The sequence below is a fragment of the Helianthus annuus genome, chromosome 10 (genome assembly GCF_002127325.2).
Source record: "Helianthus annuus cultivar XRQ/B chromosome 10, HanXRQr2.0-SUNRISE, whole genome shotgun sequence".
NCBI lineage: Eukaryota > Viridiplantae > Streptophyta > Magnoliopsida > Asterales > Asteraceae > Helianthus > Helianthus annuus.
This window is the reverse complement of record NC_035442.2, coordinates 2898036-2920718: the sequence shown is the minus strand read 5'-3', so window position 1 is coordinate 2920718 and position 22683 is coordinate 2898036. Positions and strand designations below refer to the sequence as shown.

The window sequence follows — 22683 nt, the reverse complement described above, 5'->3', positions numbered from 1 at the left end:
CAAATCGATTTTTACTTTCTGTTCTCGAATGAAGATTAAAATCATTAACAAACGAATTTTTATTAACGAATCTGTGAGTTTAAGATCGTTACCTGTGAAGTAATCGACTTTTTTTACACTTGGATTTCGCAGCAAAGTATCTCAATTTATTAAAATTATAAGCAAAAAAATTAAAATGTAAACATGATTTAGGCCAACATGTCCCTCACAATAATACTGCATCCATATAAAGAGAGGGGGGGGGGGGGGGGTATCATCAGGCTTTAAGAAACAACAACTTGATTGATACAAAATGTTCTTGACTTGTATATTTTAACAGATTCATACAGTAGCAGGTTTCAAATAGCAATTATCATACCGTTTCACAGACGCAACAGATCATGACATGTACGTTTGTTCTTCATGTTGGTCGTTTTTGCCTGTCGAATCCAAATAAATAAACTCTGCACAAAACCAATTAAGTTTAAATGTTTAATACAATCTTTCTATACTAATAAACAAAAATCCTTTTTGTACACGTGTCATTTTCTGGTAATTTCTCACCCTTATTTTTTATTTATCTCTTTTATTAAATAATAATAATACTAATACTAATATTAAACATCAATTTAACTAAATCTATTTATCTCTTTTGTTTAATTGATTTCTTTTTTAACTCTAAAGTTTCAATCTTTGGCAATTTAAGTCTAAAGTTTCAATCTTTGGCATTTTAACCCATTTGATTAATTTGATTTTCACTTCTAATTCAAAAGTTTTCATCTTTTGCAAATTTAACCCCTTTATTTTTTTTTACTTTTAACCCAAAGCTTTTCATCTTTTACAATTTAATCTCAACACTTTTTTCACTTTCAACTTTAGTCTCTTGTATCTTTCATAAGTTCTCCGTTTAACGTGGCGTTCTAAATTTCCGACTTAACACGTCGCAACGTGCGTGCGGGGTTCAACGTTTTTTCATCTATTTTTTTCCTGTTTGACATGTCCGTCGCAACGCGTCTATTTTTCCCCATTTGATAGGTCTGTCGCAACGTGCGAGTCAGAGATCGACTTAGTTATTTTTTTTCTCGGTTTTACACACAGACTTGTGGTTATGTGAGAAAACATTTTCCTTTCATCTAACAAGATATATAACTAATGAATCCCCCGCCGCATTGCGGCGGGTGGTAATTCTAGTGATAGTAATTACAAAATCTATATGTATATATAAAATTGATTGAATACCTCAAGAACGTGACCGTGAACGCACAAATTCTTCTAATCTGTCCCAAACATCGAGTGCAGCCGCTCTGTCCTGGTGCCTTTTGTTCTTGCTTATCTGAATAATAAAATAAAACAAAATAAAAAAAAAAGTAAAAAAGGTTAAAATCATGTACCGATTATATATACATCCATACGCTACAAAACTATGGAAGCAAATCTCACCGATATGATTTTCACATTCCATTGCTTCACAATCTTTGCAGACTCGACACTGTCATCCTCAAAACGCATGTAGAATCCAAGAACTAGAACATATTTACAGGGTAAATGTTATCGGATCATATAAAAGTTTAAAGAGCATAATGCTAAATACAAGTCCCGTAACATAACTTTATATCAAGATTCTTGTTCAACACTTCTTGCATCTTCTACGCAGTTATAAATCATAAGAAAAAATCTTGAAAATATGCTAAAAAACAAAATTGATACGACAATAACATAGTCGAAAAAAATGACTAATTTACACCTAAGAAAGCATGATAATTTAATTTAATCCGTTTGACAAATAACATAAAAACTCGGTATATTTCATAGTTGTTAATAGCGAATAGCGCACGATAGCGATAACGATAAAATAACGGGCGCTGTTTTATGTTTAGCGATGTACTAAAAGAAAATTTTAGAAATATCTTATATGTATATTTTATCGAAATACGCATTTTTTATATGTATATTAATACAAAAAAAAAACTAAAATCCCACCATTTTATACGTATATTTTATCGCTATTTATATTAAAACTAAAAAAACAAAAAACCTATAATCCTGCTCATTTCACGTTATGGAGGCACCAAAATCATATTGCGACCGATTGCCGCATCGCCACGCTAAACGCTACAGCGGGCGCTATGCTCGCTACTAATAACAACATCGGCATATTTGTAAAGAGCTTCATAATCAAACATCTTAAACATACAAATACAACAAACCCAAATGAAAAACTCACTTTTATTAAAAATCTCGACATGATCCTTAAACGGCCAATCTTTAAACTGCCATTCCTTCCCCAACACAAAAACGGCCACCACTCTCCCCCACTCCTCCGCCTTCAACGCCGACGGCTTATCCCGCACCTCATACGCCGTCACCACCCTATCCCTACTACTAAACTTCTTCAACACCGTCACACACTCCGGCTTCGGCCCTTTCATCCCCTTCATCTTCACATCCGTCGGTATAAACACCCCATCCTCCAAAAACTCCTTCACGTTATATATCGTTATCAACGTCTGCGACGCGCTCGGCACCAATATTATCGGCACCCCCTCCCCTATCTTCCCCCCCTTCATCTTCACATTCCTATCCACCCCTAACTCATCCCCTATCCGTGTTTTCGCAACCAAACCGTCTTTCCGCTGCTGCGATTCAACACGCTGCCGTTCTTCGTCCCGTTTCGTCGCGGCGGTAAGCAAACTGTAAAAATCTCTATGCCTACACTCTAGAACTGTCTCCCGGTCGCGCAACGGGCGCTCGATTTCTCTAATGAGTTCAATTGGGTTTTTATCCTGAGGCCTAACCCTAACCCTAGATTCTAAATCATCAAAATTAACATCATCAACCGGTGCAAGATTCAAATTGGGGTAAATGGGTAGATTATTAACACGATAATCATGAAATTCAATGGCGTCAGTGGATGAAATTCGGCCGTGAAGATACTCGATTAGGGGTTTTCGATCGAGAAGAGTGACGGCGGGGATCCGGTGAGTGCCGGCGTTGCGGATGTAATCGTGGTGCTTGATGTGGAGGTTTGTGATGAAGTAAACGAGGGTTTCGAGTGTGTAGAGATTACCTTGTTTGGATCTGTATGCGGTTTCGATTGTGCAGGGGAATGAGAGGGTTGAGTTGAATCGGTACTCGTTGTTGACTCGGACGATTTGGTCGAGCTTGTTTTGGATTGTCATCTCTCTGAGTGCTGTTAGAGGATCCATTCTTGTGTTAGGGTTTCAAGGTCTGGTGGTGAAGGAGAGTAGGAATGTATTGTACAGTGTATGGTGTAACTATATTAAAAGGTTGTTACTAGGTTACAAAGGTGTTAAACGGGTCGTGTTTATAAATTGACGGGTTCAACCTCACCTTGTTAATAAAAAATAGGTATGCGAAGGACATGTGATTAGCGATGTTTGGGAGAACACTTTGAAAAACAAAGTGTGGCCTTTGAGCAGGGCTGGTCTTGAGAATTTTTATACACTGTTCGAGCTTGAAAAAACGTACCCTCAGGCTGTAACGAAATAAATATTTTAAAGTAATTTTTCATACAATCATAAACCATTGATAAAAATATAACATTCGAAAAATAATGCAATTAACAAAATACAAAATATAGTATTCGAATGAGTGAAATACCATAAAAACTAATAGGCTAATTGCTAACCAATTATTCGTGAAGTCTTCCCTGCATTCTTAATAGCAAATTGGTGAATCAACTCTTCACATTTTAAATCATACCTGAATTCGAAAAACAAAATAGAATACGGGTCTGAATTTGACAATCGTTTTTGTATAAATTACCAATAATATAGTCTTCAACACAACAGAAAAAGGGCATGAATTCGACAATAACTAATCGCCTAAACAAGGGCCTGAATTCGACAAAAAGAAACATAATAGTTAATAACTAATAAGGGCCTGAATGAGTGAATTCGACAAAAAACAAAACATAACAACTAAAGTATTGAACAAGGGCCGATTGATGATTGATGATTTGATGTTTACCTGAATACGTGATCCGTGATCGTGAGACTGAGTTAGTCGAACAGAATTTATGCGTGGTGGCCCGTGGTTGCGTGCAAGACTGAAATTGAAGAACAAAAGAGGGTAGACTCTGTGGCTTTTGTGCGTGAGTTCTTCGTCGAACCAGATCTGTCTCCTACTATCCTGCTATATGACGTTTCAATATCCACAGGGCACTAGTTGCTGTCCAACATGGACTAATTGTTTTTTTATTAATTTTTAAAATCATTTGGGTATTGGGCTCACTTACGTAATCTCGATGGGTTAACTAATCTAAACCATATAATTTTTTTTGTAAGTGGGCCTATGTTATGTTAGTATTTGTTTGGCTATACCCTATTAATTTTTTTAACATATATAATATCGGATTTTTTTTTTAAATTACGTGCTCTACGAAATCACGGGCCCTGACTGGTGGTCCTCCCCGCCCACCTCCAGGGCCGGCCCTGCCTTTGTGGACTTGCTTGTTTGCAAGATTTCTGCATTGACTATTGTTGCGGCTGTATTTTGCAAACAATGTTGTAAGTTTTATGTTTCATTGCTTTGCGACTACTTAGTTATGTTCTTCTCGATTCTATTTTAGCAAACTTCTACGTATTGTGTAGTTTTCTTTTCCTTCTGTGCGGCTGCTTAAATTATCCACAACATTGGATTCCACAAACCTCCATTTCAGCATGCTACATTGGATTTCAAACCTTCTTATAAACCAAATTACTTTTATAATATTTTTTTGTATTTTGTCTATATTTAAATTAAAATAATATAATGTTATTTAATCAAATAAAATAAAAGAAATTTAAAATAAACGTTGGATAATAACTAAAAAACCACACATAATTAAAAACATACATTATATAATAAGAAACTACATAATCATCATCATCATACTCAGTAAATTCCACCAATAGCAAAGCTAAGGTAGGTCTGAGGAGGGTAAGATGTAGACAGCCTTACCTCTACCCCGTAGGAATAGAGAGGCTGCTTCCAGTGAGACCCTCGGCTCGATTGTAGTTTTGCATCAAGCCTTAGACATAAGGCACATAACACTCAGCAATTGAGACAAATGCCGATTAGTGCATGTACCCCTTGTCTTTCGGCTATCAACGCCACCACATGATGCATGATTAACCATCCGCCTCTTTTAACGTTATTTTCAAGAAATTAGTAAAATAACGCTAGAATTAGTGCACTTTCACTTTTGCCACCCGAGCGCCCACACATATATACATTATATGCGCATACCGCAAGCGGGGCTAAAATAAGAAACTACATAATATTAAACATAATTAAAGATGTTCGATTAAATCAAACGAGCAGTCTAACTCCGTTGAGCGCTTATCTTCCCATGGATTGTAGTTCCTCAAACGCTCTTTAAGGTCAGCGTCGTACTCGTCTTATGAATTAGGTATGCATTCCTCTCCAGGTTTAATGACGTACTTATCCATTAAATTAGGTATGTGTTCCTCTCCAAGGTTAGTGACATACTCGTCCCAACGGTAAAAAAACCAAACTTCCACACATACCCGAATCAGAAAGCGCCACATGATTCTCCTACCCGATACACCAGCGGCAATGTTCCCGATTGGGTAGGGGGTACTCGATAAGCCTACCCGAGAACACCCCTAGTGGCCTTAATGGATTGTTGAAGTGTTTGAGTTTTCCTTTTTCTTTTATAGTGGATTCTTTTTGTTGTTCTTTTTCTTAATTTCTTTTGATCGAGAAGTCGTATGATATGAAGTGAAGAAAAAGCTATTGATAAAGTATGGAAAAACTCATTGACAAAGACAACCATATATATTTTGAGGTTAGAGAAGTTTTCTTATCATATATATATAACACAGTTTGTTGACCGTTTACCTTCGATTTCGGTGTAATCTCCATTGTTATTGTATTGATTTTGAAACCGAATATTCAACACCCATCTTCCATCCCTCAATCTTGATCTTAATCTTAGGGTATAAGGAGTGGTTAGACACTTGAGAGTGACAAGCTAAAAAATCAACCAATCAGAGTGTGCCACGTCAATCAGTGAAAAAGTGTTTAAACTATGCTGAAAAGTGTTGACAATGGTTAGTCACTTGGTGAAGCGGTAAACTTTTTTTTTTAAAAAAAAGGAAAAATGTGTGATTGGTTGAGATAGCATGGACCCCACCAGACACACCCCCTCTCTCTCTCTCCTTCTTCCCTTCACCGCTGCGGCAACCCCTCACTGATTAACCTCCCTTCACCGCACGGCAAAAGGGTCGGCGGCGGTGTTCCCGTACGGAAAACACCCTTTGCCGCTCGACTTTGCCGACGACTCCGTATACCCTTATCTTAATCTATAAAAAATAAATAAATAAATAAATGCATATTTTGTGTAACACACACTTGACAACGCGGCATTATTATTGGTCAACAAATACCTGAAGTCAACGCGCGAATTTTCTACTTTCTTTGTTCTTTCCGAACAAACAAACGCGGTTTATTTATACCAAACTTTAAACCTTTTCAATCTTTGTTAACAACACATTTTGCTACCTAATTCACACAACCAGTTTTTTTTTTTTTTTTTTTAATTATTATATTTCATCCACAAATCCTATTGTTTTTTGAAGTGGGTTTGCTTGTTGGAGGACAAAAAAATAGTTTCTTGTTTGCAGATTATTATTATTTGATGGATAATTTATGCTGTTTCAAGGTAATTCTTTTTTTTTTTTGGTTCATAATTCTGCAATTTTTCTTTTTATAATTGATTTATTTGTTTATGCATGTTTTGATTATATAATTGTTTGGTTGATCAAAGTTAGTTTTATTTACTTTTGTTTACCATCTTTTTTTGTTTGTTAAAAGTAGTCTTAAATTGTTTAAACCGGATCAAATCGGTTAGTTCGGTTAGTTTGAGGTTTATACGGTACGGTTCATGGTTTGGATCAAATCGGGCGGTTCATTTACCGGTTTTTATAATACTCATGAACCATCTTTTACCATTTTTAGGGTGTCAAATCGAGCGGCTTTCGCTTGTTTGACCGATACGACCTAACCAACCAACCCAGCCAATTTGGTTTACCGTTTTTAGTTAGCATTTTGGCCTTTTATTTTCGTGAAAACCAGCTAAACCGGACTGTAAACACCCCTAGTAAAAAATAAAAGAGATGGTAGAGCGTTAAAAACTTTTAGTAAAGAGTAACTTTTGTTCTTTTAAAACATGGTGGCTATAAGCAAAGTTGCAAAAAAAAAAAAAAAAAAAGAGTAAACTGCCAAAATGGTCCCTAAAGTTTGGTTACTTTTGTCACTTTAGTCCAAAACTCATACCTTTTGAATCTGGGTCCCTGTGGTTTCAATTTTGTTGTCATTTTCGTCCAAAAGCAAAATCTGGTTAGATTTTTTAGTTAAGATCCAGTTTTTTTGTCTTTTTTATTCTTTTTAATGATGGGCAAAATGGTCAGATTTTTTTAATTGTTATAATAAAACGTTAAAAGACCATTTTCCCCTTCATTAAAAGAAATAAAAAAGACAAAAAAACTGGATGTTAACTAAAAAATCTGACTTTGCTTTTGGACGAAAATGACAACAAAACTGAAACCACATGGACCCAGATTCAAAAGGTTTGAGGTTCGGATTAAAGTGGCAAAAGCGACCAAACCTTTTTGCCAGTTTACTCAAAAAAAAAAACATGTGTATTTTGTTATCTTGTTTTTACTAATGATTTTTGGTTTGTATTTGTGTTCATAGTTGAGAAGAGGCCCAACATCATATAAGTCTGGTAAGGGAAAAAACCATGAGGGTGATATCAAATTCGGTTTTGACTTAGTCAAAGGAAAAGCTAATCATCCAATGGAGGATTATCATGTTGCTAGGTTTGTGGAACGAGATCACCATGAACTCGGCCTTTTCGCTATCTACGATGGCCATTCGGGAGATCGTGTGCCTTCGTATCTTCAAAAACACCTGTTTGATAATATCTTAAACGAGGTTCGCATTGTCCCCAAATCATGATATTACAATTAGACGTTGCAAAACGGACAGGTTGGATAACGGGTCAAAATGGGACTGGCCCGTTTGGGTCAAGCCTAACAGTTTTGTGGTACGGGTTGGGTTGGTTGACCGTAGACATGGGCAAAAAAAACCGCTTTTAGATTTTTACCGATAAAAAAACATAACGGGTCAAAATGGGACTGGCCCGTTTGGGTCAAGCCTAACAGTTTTGTGGTACGGGTTGCGTTGGTTGACCGTTGACATGGGCAAAAAAAAAAAACGCTTTTAGATTTGAAACCGATAAAAAAACATAACGGGTCAAAATGGGAGTGGCCCGTTTGGGTCAAGCCTAACAGTTTTGTGGTACGGGTTGGGTTGGTTGACCGTAGACATGGGCAAAAAAAAACGCTTTTAGATTTGAAACCGATAAAAAAAAAAAAAAAAACAGAATCATTTTTTTTTTCTAAAAACCGGTTTGGGCCTGATTTGTGACCGGTTCATGTTCGTTATCTTTGTAACCGGTTTAGATACCGAACTGGTTGTAAAAAACCCGTTTAAACCAATTTTTTTTGGCCCAAACCGGTTTTAAGGGTAGCGGTGCAGCTTGTTGCCGGTGTAATTTCCTTTTTTTTCTATCATATGTTTAACACAAAAAGAAAAAGTTTTAAACCCGGTTTGTACCGGTTTAGGTTCTCATCATACTGAACCGGTTTTTGAATAACCGTTCTTTTTTTCCAAAAAAAAGAAAGAAAAAAAAAACCCGATTTGTCCACCTCTAGTTTACCGGAGCACATTTTTTTCCGGTTTTTTTTTTTTTTTTTACAATTTATTTGCGTGTCAAATATGAGTATGAAAGTTATATTCATTTTGCAAATCATTGTATTTCTTTGTAATTTTTCTAATAAGAATGATGTTTATGACAAAAACACTACATTGACTAAAAAAAGTCAACCACTCGTTATGTTACCGACACTCATATGAGTTTGACCAAAATTTACAGGGCGATTTTTTGGTTGACCCAAAGAGATCGATATTCAACGCGTATGAGAAAACTGATCAAGCAATTCTTTCCCATGAAAAAGATTTGGGGCGAGGCGGGTCAACGTCAGTGACGGCTGTTCTTATGAATGGTCAAAGATTATGGGTAGCAAATTTGGGTGATTCTAGAGCTGTTGTTTCAAAAGGAGGTAAAGCTATACAATTAAGTACTGATCATGAGCCCAGTACTGAAAGGGCTAGTATTGAGCACAAAGGAGGATTTGTTTCAAATATGCCAGGTTTGACTTTGACTTTATTAGATGGTTTGACTTTCTGTTATTTTGACTTTAATGAGGTATATGTTTATAAGCAGCAAACTGCAGGATATAGAGAGTAGAAACCGAATTATATTTTTGTCACCGGTTTCTAGCAGTTGCTTAATAAAAGTTGTATTGATAATAGCTATTTAAACGTCACATCTGCTGCCACATGACATGTAAAAGTACACTAAAATGATAAATAAGATGTCACGTCACTAGTTTTAGAAAAAAATATATAGCAAACAGAAGACACGCTACTGGTTGAAGCGGTCATTCTGTGCTACAATCGGTTATAACATAATTTCAGTTACATTCCTTAGAGTAAATTACGTTTTTGGCCCCTGTGGTTATATCACTTTTACTATATTAGCCCAAAATAAGAAATTTTAACATATCTGCTCCCATGGTTTCTATAACTAACCATTTTGGCCCCTAAGTCTGCAGATCATGGGGGCCAAAATGGTTAGTTATAGAGACCATAGGGGCCAAAATAGTTAGTTATAGAGACCATGGGGGCAGATATGTTAAAAATTCTTATTTTGGGCTAATATAGTAAAAATGATATAACCACAGGGGCCAAAAACGTAATTTATTCCATTCCTTAAGTAAAGTTGTTGTCATTCAACTAGAGGTAAAGTTGTCATTTTGGGCATCTTTATCATTTATCAGTTTATAACATAATTCCAGTTACATTCCATCATCTAAAGACTTTAACATAGGTTAATTTTTTTGCTTATTTTATATATATATTTTTTTTCTTTTTATTAGGGGATGTTCCTCGGGTGAACGGACAACTAGCGGTATCTCGTGCATTTGGAGACAAAAGCCTGAAATCCCATTTGAGATCTGATCCTGCTATTCAAGATACAATTGTGGATACCAAAACTGATCTCCTTGTGTTGGCAAGTGATGGTCTTTGGAAGGTAATCCTTCTTATTTTCCCTTTACTATTAGTTAAACTACATGTGACAATTTTGACATGCAATTAGTCGATTTGGGTTATGATTTATCTCTAACGGGCAAAAATAAAAAAAGTAAAACAAGAAAATAAATGGTTGAAAGCCGCATAAAGCTTACTTTTAATACATTAATGGAGAATAGCCTTTGTAGAATTAGTACTTATCGTTTTTATCGATTAATCCAGGTTATGGATAATCAAGAAGTAGTCAATATTGCAAGAAGAATCAAGGACCCCCAGAAGGCTGCTAAACGATTAATAGCGGAAGCTTTGAAAAGGGAGAGTAAAGATGACATATCTTGTGTGGTAGTTAGATTCAGGTGATATTTTCATTGTGGTCCCGTTTGTTCACAGCAAACGGGATCATAACATGAAAATGAAAAAAAAGAATTCTACGAATTCTATGTAAAAAGAATATAAATAGTTGTGAATCTATACTTTAAAATGATAAACCCTTTTGATGGGCTATAAGTTACTAGATTGCTATAGAACATATTTTTGAGTAGTTGAGATATCTTATGTTAATTTCATTCTTTTCTTGATTATTGTAATTGGTGAGTTTGTTTAAATCTTGATTATTGTAATTGGTGAGCTTGATTATTGCATATGGGTATAATTGTACATTACTTCAAATTTAATTGGTTGGCAAAATAAGCATATATTGATTTGAATGTCAATGACATTCTAACACACATACATTTGTTAGATTTTACTTTTTTTTAACCAAATTTTGATTAGTAATATCTTATGTAACTATGATGTTCTAGGTTTGACCCGCTAAATTCACGAGGTTTGGGTTAGAGATCTAAATGATGGAATTAGTTAGGTTGTTAGTGTGATCGTTTATCTAGCATAGTTAGGGTTTGATGTTTATAAGTCGTTTTTAATGTTAGTTGTTCCAAAAAGGGTCTTACTCAAACGAGCCGGTTATACTGGATGGTTAGAGTGAACAAGATCGTTGGTGACGTCAAATCTTTTAGTTATTTATGGATTAGGAACAGATCTAATTTTTTTTTTTTGATACTGGATACTTATAATATTATTCCACACGAAAAAGGGCAATTACAAAGCAATGGCAGATCTAAAATGGATTGGAACAAATGGCTATCTTTTGATGTTTGATTGTTTGTTTAGCTCGTTGCTAGCGGCTTGATAAGGGGCGTGTTCTAATGAAATTTGGTGTTAAAAAAATTCATAAACTAAGTATTAAGTTTATTTTTTTATATACGATATAATGTTTTACAACAAACAAGAGGTTTTTTTTTTTTTTTTTTTATAAAACTTTATATTGATGTAAAATAAAAAAACATAATTACATCCAAACTTGTATTCAATTTATATACAATCGAATAAAAGAAATATAAATTCATACTTTAAATGAAAATAATGCACATTACATATTTTTTTTAACGGCATTAGATAAACAATAACAAAACTAGCAAGAAACTAGCCAAAACATAATAAAAAATAACAATAAACTGAAAAAATACACGATTAATGACTCCAAATTCTTTCATTTCCATGTAAAGATCATTTCCTTCACGAGTCCGTTCACCGACTCCGCTAAATACAGATACGCCTCTGTGAGCTTTGGCAACATTGTTAATCAATTCCATAATAAAGTACCGTTTTACCCACGCCAGCTCCCCCGAATAGTCTGATTTTTCCTCCATAGCGATAAGGGGACTGAATCATTATTCTTAGCTTCAAGTTCTATTCAGTTGAAAGAGTCGATTTTTATGTCTTCTACCGTCTTTGCCACCTAGCATGAGTCCCGTCTAAACACCAAAGTGTTTCTCGCTTTATAAATCCACCAAATAACCGAATAAATGAAAGCAATTACATCTGATGGTAATTTATTATATGTAAATAGATTCACTCTAAAAGATACGAATTTTATATAAATTCTTCTTATGTTAACAATTTTTTCGAAATAATCTCTAATTTATTATTTGTTTATAGTTTTGATTAGGAGAATATATAAGTTTTAAAGTGTATGTTTAACGATGAAACGGGTCTGTTTTGTTTCATCCAAACTTTAATTAAACTTAATTTTATAGGATTTTTCCAACATTGTTTAATAAACTGTAACATACTTTTTTATACTGCGAACAATGAACATTTAGCATTTTCCAAGAATGTTTAAAACTTTTAACATAGCAATTTAGCTTAATATTTTCTTTGGAAAACTTTATGCGTCGTCATAACGATACCATCCAACGATAATTTCTTTCTATAGTTTTTAATTGATGTAAAACATATCTTAATTTCCTCATAGACATATTCTTTATGGTCACCATAACGAGTCCTAGTGTTGTATCATACCATACCATACCATATCAAACCAATACTAACTGAAATTCTGCTGTGTAGTGTGGGTATTTTTCTTAGTTTGTTTGGCAACTTCTGAATGGTTAAGTTCTGAATCAGTGGTCTGAACCATTAAGTGTTGAACCAGTAACAGGTCTGAACCATTAAGAGCTAGTATAATGTTTAGCCGTTCAGAGGCAAATGTCTTACCAATTCAGATTAGAGGTCTTAACCATTCAGACTCAGTATAATGCTTAAGAGGTAAATGTCTGAACTATTCAGACTGCCCGCGAAACAAACAGTCTAAACCATTAAGTACTGAACAAGTAAGGAGTCTGAACCATTGAGAACCTCATTAAGAGCTAAACATGCCAACCGGGATATGGATAGATTTGATCCTACGTATTTTCTACAATATATGTTTCAAATCAACATATACATGTTTTGATTTTATAAATTATTAATGGATAATTTGGATATGTGGACATTATGTGTTCATGAGTCATGACATGTTTGATATAAGTGATATGTGGACATTATGTGTTCATGACATGTTTGAAGTTGTGTTAATCTAACACTTATGTATATTGAAGTTATTCAAGTATACCAGCTGACCATTGTGGGGAAAAAAAAAAGCCCAGCATAGAAGTTACTCAAAAGAGACCATAACAAAAAACTAAAAAAAAAGTGAAATTAGCTTTTTTATTTACATGTGTATAACAATTTATTTACAATTGTGTTTTATGTTTTGCACATGGTTGCACATGATAGGTTGTTGAAAAGATTTATGGCTTTATGCATATGGTTGGTGAACTTATTACTTATATTTGATACGTTTGGTTAGTGATATCATGGTAGTTATTATAGATACTCTCATATGATGGTTGGTTATACATGTTACTACACAAATTTAGTATGTATATGTTGAAATGAACAACCATTCTTGTAGATATGAGATACCTTAATTGCTTGAAAATAAATCAATATCAATATTAATATAACATGAAAGTTTAAATAACATATACCCTTTGTCCGTTTTGATTTCCATTACATAATCAATTGGCATTCACAACAATATCATGTCAATACAATGCATTACATAATCAATTGGCATTCACAACAATATCATGTCAATCCTTTAAGCATCTATTAAAGCTATAGATGCTTTAAGATTTGTTATTCTTTACTTGATATAGACATAAATTTAGTAAAATCTTAAAGCATAGTTGTTACCCTCTCATTTTCTTATCCATCAAAGCTATAATAGTTAGAAACATGTTTAATGTATTATATATATATATATATATATATATATACACACACAAATCAAACAAAAATCTTGAAGTGAAAAACTTACTCTTTTAATACACAACACCCTGGATTTTTAATAGTTGGTTTTGTAATAGGTAGAAACATGTTTGATATAATATAATTAGTATTAAGCATTGAGCTAAAATTAGGATAAAATTAGAATAGATATAATTATTTCTTTTACGAAGTGAGGAGTAGACGATCCAAAATACTCACACTTACAAACAACTATATATATATAATAAGTTAAATAAAATCAATTTGAGATGAGTCGTGCTGGTTTGGTTTGTAAATGAGCTGAGCCAAGCAGTCTCCGTTTATAAATAGACCGATTTTTGCTAACTTTTTTCAAACGAATTTTAAACTACGAGATACTTATACAAACCATGATATGATAAAAACTAATAAAAAACATACAAAATATGAATTAAAAATCATATCAATCACTTTCTAACACCTCCCCAAACACATTACATATGTGATATGACCACCTTATTCTCCACAAACACATTACACACACACCAAAAACACCTCAACTGTGTGCAATCTACTCACCCAATGACAAAATGCTTCAGTCTCACTGCCACCAGAACATGGTGCCTAAAGTCAACGTTCTCCACCTATGGTCTCCGGTCAACGGTCACCGACCTCGGCGATGGCACCGTCATGCACTGCTGGGTACCCAAAACCCGCAAACAAACCCGACCCGACCTCCTTCTCCTCCACGGGTTCGGAGCCAATGCCATGTGGCAGTGGGGCCCACACATCATCCCCCGACTCGTTCGTTATTTCAACATCTACGTGCCAGACTTGGTGTTTTTTGGTGACTCGTTCACGACTCGGTCAGACCGGTCTGACTCGTTCCAGGCTCAGTGTGTGTACCGAGTCATGGAGGTTAACTCGGTTAAGAAAATGAGGGTGGTGGGGTTGAGTTATGGTGGGTTTGTGGCGTATAGTTTAGCGGCGCAGTTTAAGGAGGTGGTGGAGAGGGTGGTGATTTGTTGCGCCGGGGTGTGTTTAGAGGAGAAGGATTTGACGGATGGGTTGTTTGTGGTAAAGGATTTGGATGAGGCGGCGGATATGTTATTGCCACAAACGCCCGAGAAGATGAAGGAGTTGATGCGGGTCACGTTTGTGAAGCCGCCCGTGAAGACTCCGAATTGTATACTTGTGGACTTCATTGATGTAAGTATCTCTGCTAAACGTACCCCATGTGTGAGAGAAATTATTTTTTAATGACGGGCCTTCTAAGTGTGAGAGGATAATTTTAAAAAAAAAACATCGTTTAAATGTTATGTCATAACTTTTAAGTCTCTAATTAATGTTAGCTCTTTCTAAACCACATTCATAATGATTTTAAGTATATGAAAATGAGCAAATTTATTGAAAAATTTAATTCAATTTAACATATAAAATAAGGTTAAAGCCAACAAATTGTTCAAGTGGTTCATGTTCAATTGGTAACAAATGGGGAAAAATCTTACCGGTGTATGGATGCTACATTTATGACGCCTTAAATTACATTATGGTAGAGTATGGGTTCATCACACTTTCTTGAAACATGCAATATGTAATTTGCTTTAAATTAATTATAGTTTAAAAAACAATATAATTTCATGCATAACATTAGCATATATAACTTAGCTTTTTTATTAAATAATGTATTGATAACTTTATTTATAAAACATATAATTTTTTATATTGTAAAAAGTAGAGAATGATTGCTAAAATGAAGAGATAATATATATTAGAGTGAACACTAGTGTATTTGTGAACTGAGTGAACAAATCTTGGCCATTGATTTACATCATCAAATCATAAAATACACTAGTGTATTTTCATCATCAAATCCTGGCCATTGATTTACACTCGTGTATTATCAAGGGCTAGGATTAGTTCACACAGTTCACTATCAAATGGCTTGTTCATAAATGAACCTAACGCTATATATATCTTTTTCTGTTAAAAAAAAATTATATAAGTCTTGAAAACCGTGTCCAACTAGTGATTTACGGAAACCAGGGTTCAAATCATGACATGAGATAAAATTAGGAATATATATTTACGTTAACTTACTTTCGTGAGGAGCAAAAAAAATATACCACTAGACGATTAGATCATAGGTATAGATAAACAATTTTAATAAATGAAATCATAACATGTTACATGAAATGTTGTGTGCAGGAAATGAATAAAGAAAATTTAGAGGAGAAAAGGGAGTTGATTCATGCTCTAGCCAAAGACCGAAAACTTTCTGAAATTCCAAAAATACCCCAGGTCAACCTTCCTACAATCAAGCTTAACTCGGCTTTTGACAACCCATGGCTTTATAGCCTAGTGGTATCTTGGGGGTGAGATAAGACTTTGGACCAATAGGTCCTGGGTTCGATACTCACAAGGGGGTTTTTCCCATATTTATTGGGTTTCATCCTGAATTGGTGTATAGGCATTATGCCTAGTGGAGATGGATATGATCGGGTGGTTCCGTTGGTGGCACGATGATACTCCAGTGGTCCGTCAGTGATCCAAATTTGCCGTTCAAAAAAAAAAAAAAAAAAACTCGGCTTTTGACTTTTGTAAATGTTGACTCACATATTGACCATTTCAATTTGCAGCCAACTATGATAATATGGGGTGATAAAGATCAAGTGTTTCCACTGGAATTGGGCTATAGATTAAAAAGGTGCGACTTAATTCGACCAATGAGAGACTTTCAGTGTGTGTTTGACTTTTGAAGTCAACGGAGAGAGATGACTATTATTGACTAATCACTAATGTGATATGCATATGATGCAGGCATTTAGGTGATAATGCAGATTTGGTGGTCTTGAAGGACACAGGACATGCTTTCATTGTAGAGAAAACAAAGGAATTCTACAAACACCTTAAGTCTTTTTTGCTCCCTCCTATTCCTTCATCCGCCACAACCAACGGCCACGATCCTCAGCATCTCCACAATAACAGCCCCGACACAGTAACTACTACCTGATTCCTATGGTAAAAGTTAAAAAGTGTCGAAAAACTGACACAAATAGACGCTTCAAGTTGCAGTTGTAACGAGTCTCGAGTCCCTAAGTTTTTTTTTGTTTTTTTAATGATTCGATATGACTCGTGTAATCGAACAATTAAATCATTTATGGATAACATTACCAGGTTAACAATGTTTTTAACTAAACAGTTTCCAAAACCAAACCAAAAAATCGAACGAATTAACGAGGGTGCAAAGTGTAAATACGAATCCCGCAATATGAAAGACAATGCTAGTGCTTGCTGCTATGTGATTTATAGACTTTATTTGCTCAAACGGGTTAACTGGGTCGAACCATTGATGTTAGGAGCATTCACCTATACTTATTCTCACGCAGGAAGGTGGTTACAGGAATCCCTCATTCCTGCAATGAGTCCTACCGGTCTTTTCTTTTGTAGGTTGTGATCCAGACCATTGATGTTAGGAGCATTCACCGAAGAGACGTTTTCCTAGGTTCACGTTTCTACATTGGTGCCATCCGTGGGACCCAGTATAAATATACTTGGGACCTGTTATTTTGATCATATTCCGTTTTGAATCGTTACCAAAAACCCGCATGAACATTAATGCATGTAAGGCTTACATGATGTACAAATAAACATATGAAAATCTTAGAATCTCTACAACGTCCATATATATGGATTTTTATTGTTACAGATACTAATACCGATACCGCAATTATCAAAAAAAAAAAAAAAAAAAAAAAAAAAATACATAGGTGTTTGATCCAAGTACCATATATATCTATCTTTTCCTTCAATAAACATACAACTTGTACTCTATGATACATAAACCTGAAGCAAGCTACTTCAAGAACCAAGTTAAACAAACAAAACTTTTATATTTTATATAAAAAAAAGGATCAGGTTAATCAACTAGTGCTTTCTTTCATTATAGAAACCAATACCCATGCAGTGGAGGGTTCAAACGAGAAGAAAAATTTTGTAAGAATAAAAAGAATAAGTTTTAAACCAATAGAAGTGCTCCATTTTACTTCATTTAATATGTGTATTTAATGTTATTAATAAGGGTATATAAGTAAATTTCTAATTGTAATAAATTAGCTAAGCTAACTAATTAAAATTGTAACTCACTTTTAAATATACTCTTTCAAGATAAAACAAAATTAAGATGAATGACAATTTTCGACATGTGTAGGATAAATTTTAGTATGTGTAGGATAAATTCTTAAATGTGTACGATAAATTTAGATATGCGTAGGGTAAATTTCGCTAAGTGTAAGATATATGTAGGATAAATTTTGAAATGTGTAGGATAAAATGTTTTGTGCTTTATTAATGAGAGATAACATAATTAATGGAATGAGTTATAAACTATTTAATGTTTTACCATTATGCCCTTTCTTCTTTTTCTTCTCACATTAACTTTCTTCTCAAATGAACCTTCCCCTACCCATGCAACCTATAAGTGAACTAAATAACTGTATGGCGCGATTCAAATAGGCATAAGGGTGATCCCACAACAACCATGTTCTTCGAGCATATTGAACAGATGTGACGATAAACGGGTAAATTAGGTAAACTGTCCGAAAAACGACAAACAATGTGGCTAAAGCAAGATACGTTTCTTGCTTAAGTAAATTTTCGGGTGATTTTGCCCATGAAAACGGGCAGATTTCTGGATCTATGTTGTTATTGTCGCCTTTATCATGAACCAAAACGTCCACTTTGTTTAGGAATGTTTTATCTTGTTCAGCATTTAAACCTGTGTCCAAAAAGTAATTTATCAGTTAAGTATGTCTCGAATCAAAAGTTAGTAGTCGGTTTCATAAAAAATAAACTTCATACCCGTAACATCTGTGTAGAAACTCACAAGAGAACTAAGAGTCCGAGAGCCATGATAACGCGCACGCATAGTCGAGTTTAGTACAAAGAGAGTAGGAAATCCATTAACTCCATATTTCGAAAGTGTGCTACAACAAATAAACTAGCGTTAGTCTTAACTAACAAAATTAATAGCTCATCGGCTTATATTTCAATCCATTTATGGAAAAAAGTTCGTTTGGGTTCTATATTAAAGCTAACGGAGTAACGGTAAAACTTTATGAAACTTAACAAAAGGGTAACGGGCCATATAAGGACTCACACCACATGCACATCTTTGGTGTTTTCCATACCGGCCATATAAATGCGAATACAAAAATATAATAGAGTTAATTGCCATTTTAGTCCCTGTGGTTTGGGCCATTTTACCAGTTTAGTCCAAAGGTTTCATTTTTAACATCTGGATCCAAAAAGGTTTCATCGTTGCCATTTTGGTCCAACTGACTTAACTCCATCCATATCTGTTAAGTCTGCCAAGGGCATTTTTGTCATTTCATTTAAAAGAAATAGCAATAAAGAAAAAAGGGTTAATAAAAAGAAAAATGAAATGACAAAAATGCCCTTGGCAGACTTAACAGATATGGATGGAGTTAAGTCAGTTGGACCAAAATGAACGATGAAACCTTTTTGGATCCAGATGTTAAAAATGAAACCTTTGGACTAAACTGGCAAAATGACCCAAACCATAGGGACTAAAATGGCAATTAACTCAATATAATATATACTTTGGGAAATGTAAGTGAGAGTGTAATGGTTGCAAACCTCGGCTTCACAACGGATTCTTTGATTGCAAAATGAGGGATGGAAGGATACAACGAAGACATTGTTGATAAACTTGGTTTAAAAACGGTTGAAAACGGGCACCATGATGCATAAAAGAGGACAGCAACATAATCATGAGTGTTGGTATCAACTATACTTAAAGCCTTTTGCAATGAAGTCTCGTCTCCCTTCAATTAAAAAAAAAATGCAATTAGCACGCGACTGACACAAGGTTGCTACCATTTTTGTGGGTTCCAAAAACCGCATGTGATTCACAGTCCACAGATTAGTAATGAAAGTAAACCATGTATATAAATACAAAATGATAAAGAAGAGGCATAACGAACAAATTTCTCTTAATAAAGTTTTACAAAGATGGAAGTTTGGATGTGTTATTTCGAAGTGATTGTTGTGACTTGCCGACTCATAACGAGCTAATCGAATAAATAACTAATAGCCTAAAGCTAGGGATAGATAAGTAACTTTGCATTCATCTCAACTATCAGTTTTTCTTATAGCAACTTCTCACATGCTTCTTAAAATACAATTATGACATCTACGGGGTCAAGTTATTCTACAAAGACTTCTAACTGTAAGAAGTGTAAGAAGGATTTATAGAGTGACAAGTGTCCAATAACCTAAAACTAAACCCACTACATCACCACCAAAAACCTAAACACCCACCCCCACCCCACCACCACCCAAAAACCTAACCCCCCCCCCCCCCCGGGCAAAAAAAAAAAACAAAAAAAAAACTATACCTCACCAAAAAACCTAAACCCCCCACCCCCCAAAAACCTAAAAAAAACCTAACCCCCCCCCCCCCCCCCCGCACCCCCACCCCCCAAAAACCTAAAAAAACCTAACCCCCCCCCCCCCCAACCCAACCCCCCAAAAACCTAAAAAATAACTAAACACCCACCCCCACCCAAAAAGCTAAACCCCCACCCCCCACCCCATCGGCAAAAAAAAATAAAAATAAAAAATAAAAAAAATTTTAGGGTGGATGATGTGTGTGTGTGTGTGGGGGGGGGGGGGGGTTAGGTTTTTGGTGGTGGTGGATGTTTAAGGGTTTTTTTTTGTAGTGGGGTTTTTTTGTGTAGTGGGTTTTTTTAGGTTATTGGACACTTGTCACTCTATAAATCCTTCTTACACTTCTTACAATTAGGATCCTTTGTATTTTATCCTAATCCTTCACTTTTAGCCATAGACGCTAACACCTCCAAAAGCTGATTTCCTGCTTTATCCATATCTAATACAATCTTGTGCTCAATACACCGAGCCAACCTTCTTTTATGTATGCACTGTTGCGCATAAATAGTCATTGGCCCACTTTATGCTAACCGGAAATTAGAGGAGAAAAAGGGGAGGGGTCCGGCCGGCCGTAACCCTAATTAGCTAGTCAATTGATATATCTCCTACACTTGTAATTCATTATCACTCAATAAAAAGAAAACCCTAGTCGCCCCTGTGAACGTAAGTTGCACACCGCAACCGAACCCAGGGGCGGACCCAAGTTATGGGGTGGGTGGGCGGCCGCACCCCTTGAAAAAAAAAATTTAGTGGTATTTTTCGCGAAAAATCTAGACCGCATCCCTTGGAAATTTTCGTCCGCACCCCTTGAAAAATTCCGACCGCATCCCTTAGAAAAAAATGTTAGAAATTTATGTAAAAAAAGATTTTGAACACGGATTGAAACCCGATCAAATCATGTAAACAAGTTAGCCTACTAACTCCTTTAATAAAACTTAAATTCAATCCATCAAGCTCAATAACTTAATACCCATTCAAGCCCAACCCAACTAATAGTTTTGTTATAGATAAGTTTTTTTGTTCTTTTATTGAATGATTAAGAGATATAAGTAGGGATGGTTTGAACTTTGATGTTTTTTTGTTTGTTAATGTGATAGGTAGTTAGGAACTAAGGTTTGATTGTTTGAGAATTGAAATGGACCCGACCCGATCTGATTCGACCCGCTATGAAACTTTGTTTGTTTGTGTTTACTTGTTTTACATGACCCAACCTGATCCGACCCGCTATGAACCGATTTTTTATATAGCTAGTGGTCTAAAATCTTTAAAAAAATTTCTGCACCCCCAGGAAAAAAATCCTAGGTCCGCCACTGACCAAACCACGTAAAATCTCTCGTGTTCTTTACCGCTTTTCTGTTTGTGTTTGTTCGTTTGTTGCTTGTGTGATCCTAACAACGTATGCACTACGAATCCACAAATTATAATACAAAACTCACAGTCACAAAACTCACATGATTGGGACCATAAATGCATGCAAAATGCTACATCACCTAAATGTCGAATCAACAAACTTTCGTTAGTCGTAATACCGATCATAATTCATAGCAAAATTTCTTTTGTACAAATGACTATCAATAACAAGATCAAACAACTATCACCATTTATATATGATCATAGAGCTAGACTGGAACTTCTAATTGATGCATGAGGCATTCAACTCTAACCACACAAACACGATATATATATAACTTAAAACAACAACAATTACACATAATTAAGTGCAAAAAGTGTATAAACAAGTAAATACCTCAATAACACCGAGATAATAATCAATTCCACTCAAACGGCAAATTGAATCGTCAATTCCAAAGATCAAATATCCAATTGACTTCGTAGGGCAAACAGAATCCGAAACCCTAACCCTAGAAAGCTCATCGGCGTACGTTAGACTGCTAAAAACCACCAATAGAATCAATCCAGTTCGCATAGCCATTGTTGGACTGAGAGTTATCGTTGATGACGATATATACATGTAGATACACAGAGATCGATTGAATTCATACGGAAATGTTGCGGAAATAAAACCCTAGAATTTTGGGGATTTTGTGAGCCTGAAGCTCCGATGAACTGCAACTATTAATATGCATATAAATAAAATTTTTAAAACATTTTTTCTTTTGAGAAATTAGATTTAGAAACTTTTTGCAGAATTTAATTTAGAGAAATGTAAAAATCAATGGTTGTTCTTCAATTTTTGGGGCTTTGAGTGCAATGTGAAAGATATAAAACACTTAGGGTATGTTTGGCAAAAGTAGCTGGTGGCTGGTAGCTGAAAGCTGGAAGCTGGTAGTAGGGCTGTTCATTTTTATCCAAAACCCGAAACCCGACCCGAATTCAAAGCCACCCGAACCCGAATTAGCGAATAACCGAAAAACCCGAACCCGAGAAACCCGAACCCGACCAACCCGAACTTCA

General features: G+C 35.1%; 4 protein-coding genes across 5 annotated transcripts; 2 read left to right on the top strand and 2 right to left on the bottom strand.

Annotated features, from left to right (window-relative positions):
• Positions 1 to 262: 262 nt before the first annotated feature.
• On the bottom strand, positions 263 to 3405 carry LOC110889595 (protein CDC73 homolog). Of its 2 annotated transcripts, XM_022137159.2 has the most exons (5): positions 2204 to 3405; positions 1420 to 1502; positions 1219 to 1312; positions 1184 to 1188; positions 263 to 441 (listed from the first exon to the last, which is right to left on the bottom strand). In XM_022137159.2, the coding sequence occupies exons 1-3, from the start codon at positions 3183 to 3185 to the stop codon at positions 1220 to 1222; spliced, it is 1158 nt and encodes a 385-aa protein (XP_021992851.2). In that variant the 5' UTR covers positions 3186 to 3405; the 3' UTR covers positions 263 to 441; positions 1184 to 1188; position 1219. The 2 variants fall into 2 exon arrangements, with proteins under 2 accessions (XP_021992851.2, XP_035834932.1); XM_035979039.1 differs by lacking the exon at positions 1184 to 1188.
• Positions 3406 to 6486: 3081 nt separating this feature from the next.
• LOC118483341 (probable protein phosphatase 2C 10) lies at positions 6487 to 10787 on the top strand. Its single transcript, XM_035979038.1, has 5 exons — positions 6487 to 6667; positions 7702 to 7941; positions 8945 to 9221; positions 10011 to 10165; positions 10387 to 10787. Exons 1-5 carry the CDS (start codon positions 6644 to 6646, stop codon positions 10522 to 10524), a joined length of 834 nt encoding a protein of 277 aa, XP_035834931.1. The 5' UTR covers positions 6487 to 6643; the 3' UTR covers positions 10525 to 10787.
• A 3407-nt stretch (positions 10788 to 14194) lies between these two features.
• Positions 14195 to 16979, top strand: LOC118483340 (uncharacterized hydrolase YugF-like). Its single transcript, XM_035979036.1, has 4 exons — positions 14195 to 15006; positions 16006 to 16098; positions 16437 to 16504; positions 16618 to 16979. Exons 1-4 carry the CDS (start codon positions 14305 to 14307, stop codon positions 16808 to 16810), a joined length of 1056 nt encoding a protein of 351 aa, XP_035834929.1. The 5' UTR covers positions 14195 to 14304; the 3' UTR covers positions 16811 to 16979.
• Positions 16980 to 17711: 732 nt separating this feature from the next.
• On the bottom strand, positions 17712 to 22376 carry LOC110883804 (5'-adenylylsulfate reductase-like 4). Its single transcript, XM_035979037.1, has 5 exons — positions 22016 to 22376; positions 19456 to 19643; positions 18658 to 18782; positions 18263 to 18574; positions 17712 to 17756 (listed from the first exon to the last, which is right to left on the bottom strand). Exons 1-5 carry the CDS (start codon positions 22238 to 22240, stop codon positions 17725 to 17727), a joined length of 882 nt encoding a protein of 293 aa, XP_035834930.1. The 5' UTR covers positions 22241 to 22376; the 3' UTR covers positions 17712 to 17724.
• Positions 22377 to 22683: the final 307 nt, after the last annotated feature.

Coding starts and splice junctions, on each gene's coding strand:
- LOC110889595 (XM_022137159.2), bottom strand. CDS start 3,185: ATGGATCCTCTAACAGCACTCAGAGAGATGACAATCCAAAACAAGCTC. Junction 1,503..2,203: donor TGTCGAGATTTTTAATAAAA/GTGAGTTTTTCA, acceptor AATATGTTCTAG/TTCTTGGATTCTACATGCGT. Junction 1,313..1,419: donor GGAATGTGAAAATCATATCG/GTGAGATTTGCT, acceptor TTTATTATTCAG/ATAAGCAAGAACAAAAGGCA.
- LOC118483341 (XM_035979038.1), top strand. CDS start 6,644: ATGGATAATTTATGCTGTTTCAAG. Junction 6,668..7,701: donor ATAATTTATGCTGTTTCAAG/GTAATTCTTTTT, acceptor TTGTGTTCATAG/TTGAGAAGAGGCCCAACATC. Junction 7,942..8,944: donor TTGATAATATCTTAAACGAG/GTTCGCATTGTC, acceptor CAAAATTTACAG/GGCGATTTTTTGGTTGACCC.
- LOC110883804 (XM_035979037.1), bottom strand. CDS start 22,240: ATGTATATATCGTCATCAACGATAACTCTCAGTCCAACAATGGCTATG. Junction 18,783..19,455: donor GAATCCGTTGTGAAGCCGAG/GTTTGCAACCAT, acceptor TATTTGTTGTAG/CACACTTTCGAAATATGGAG. Junction 18,575..18,657: donor TTTCTACACAGATGTTACGG/GTATGAAGTTTA, acceptor TTTTGGACACAG/GTTTAAATGCTGAACAAGAT.
- LOC118483340 (XM_035979036.1), top strand. CDS start 14,305: ATGACCACCTTATTCTCCACAAACACATTACACACACACCAAAAACAC. Junction 15,007..16,005: donor TACTTGTGGACTTCATTGAT/GTAAGTATCTCT, acceptor TGTTGTGTGCAG/GAAATGAATAAAGAAAATTT. Junction 16,505..16,617: donor TTGGGCTATAGATTAAAAAG/GTGCGACTTAAT, acceptor CATATGATGCAG/GCATTTAGGTGATAATGCAG.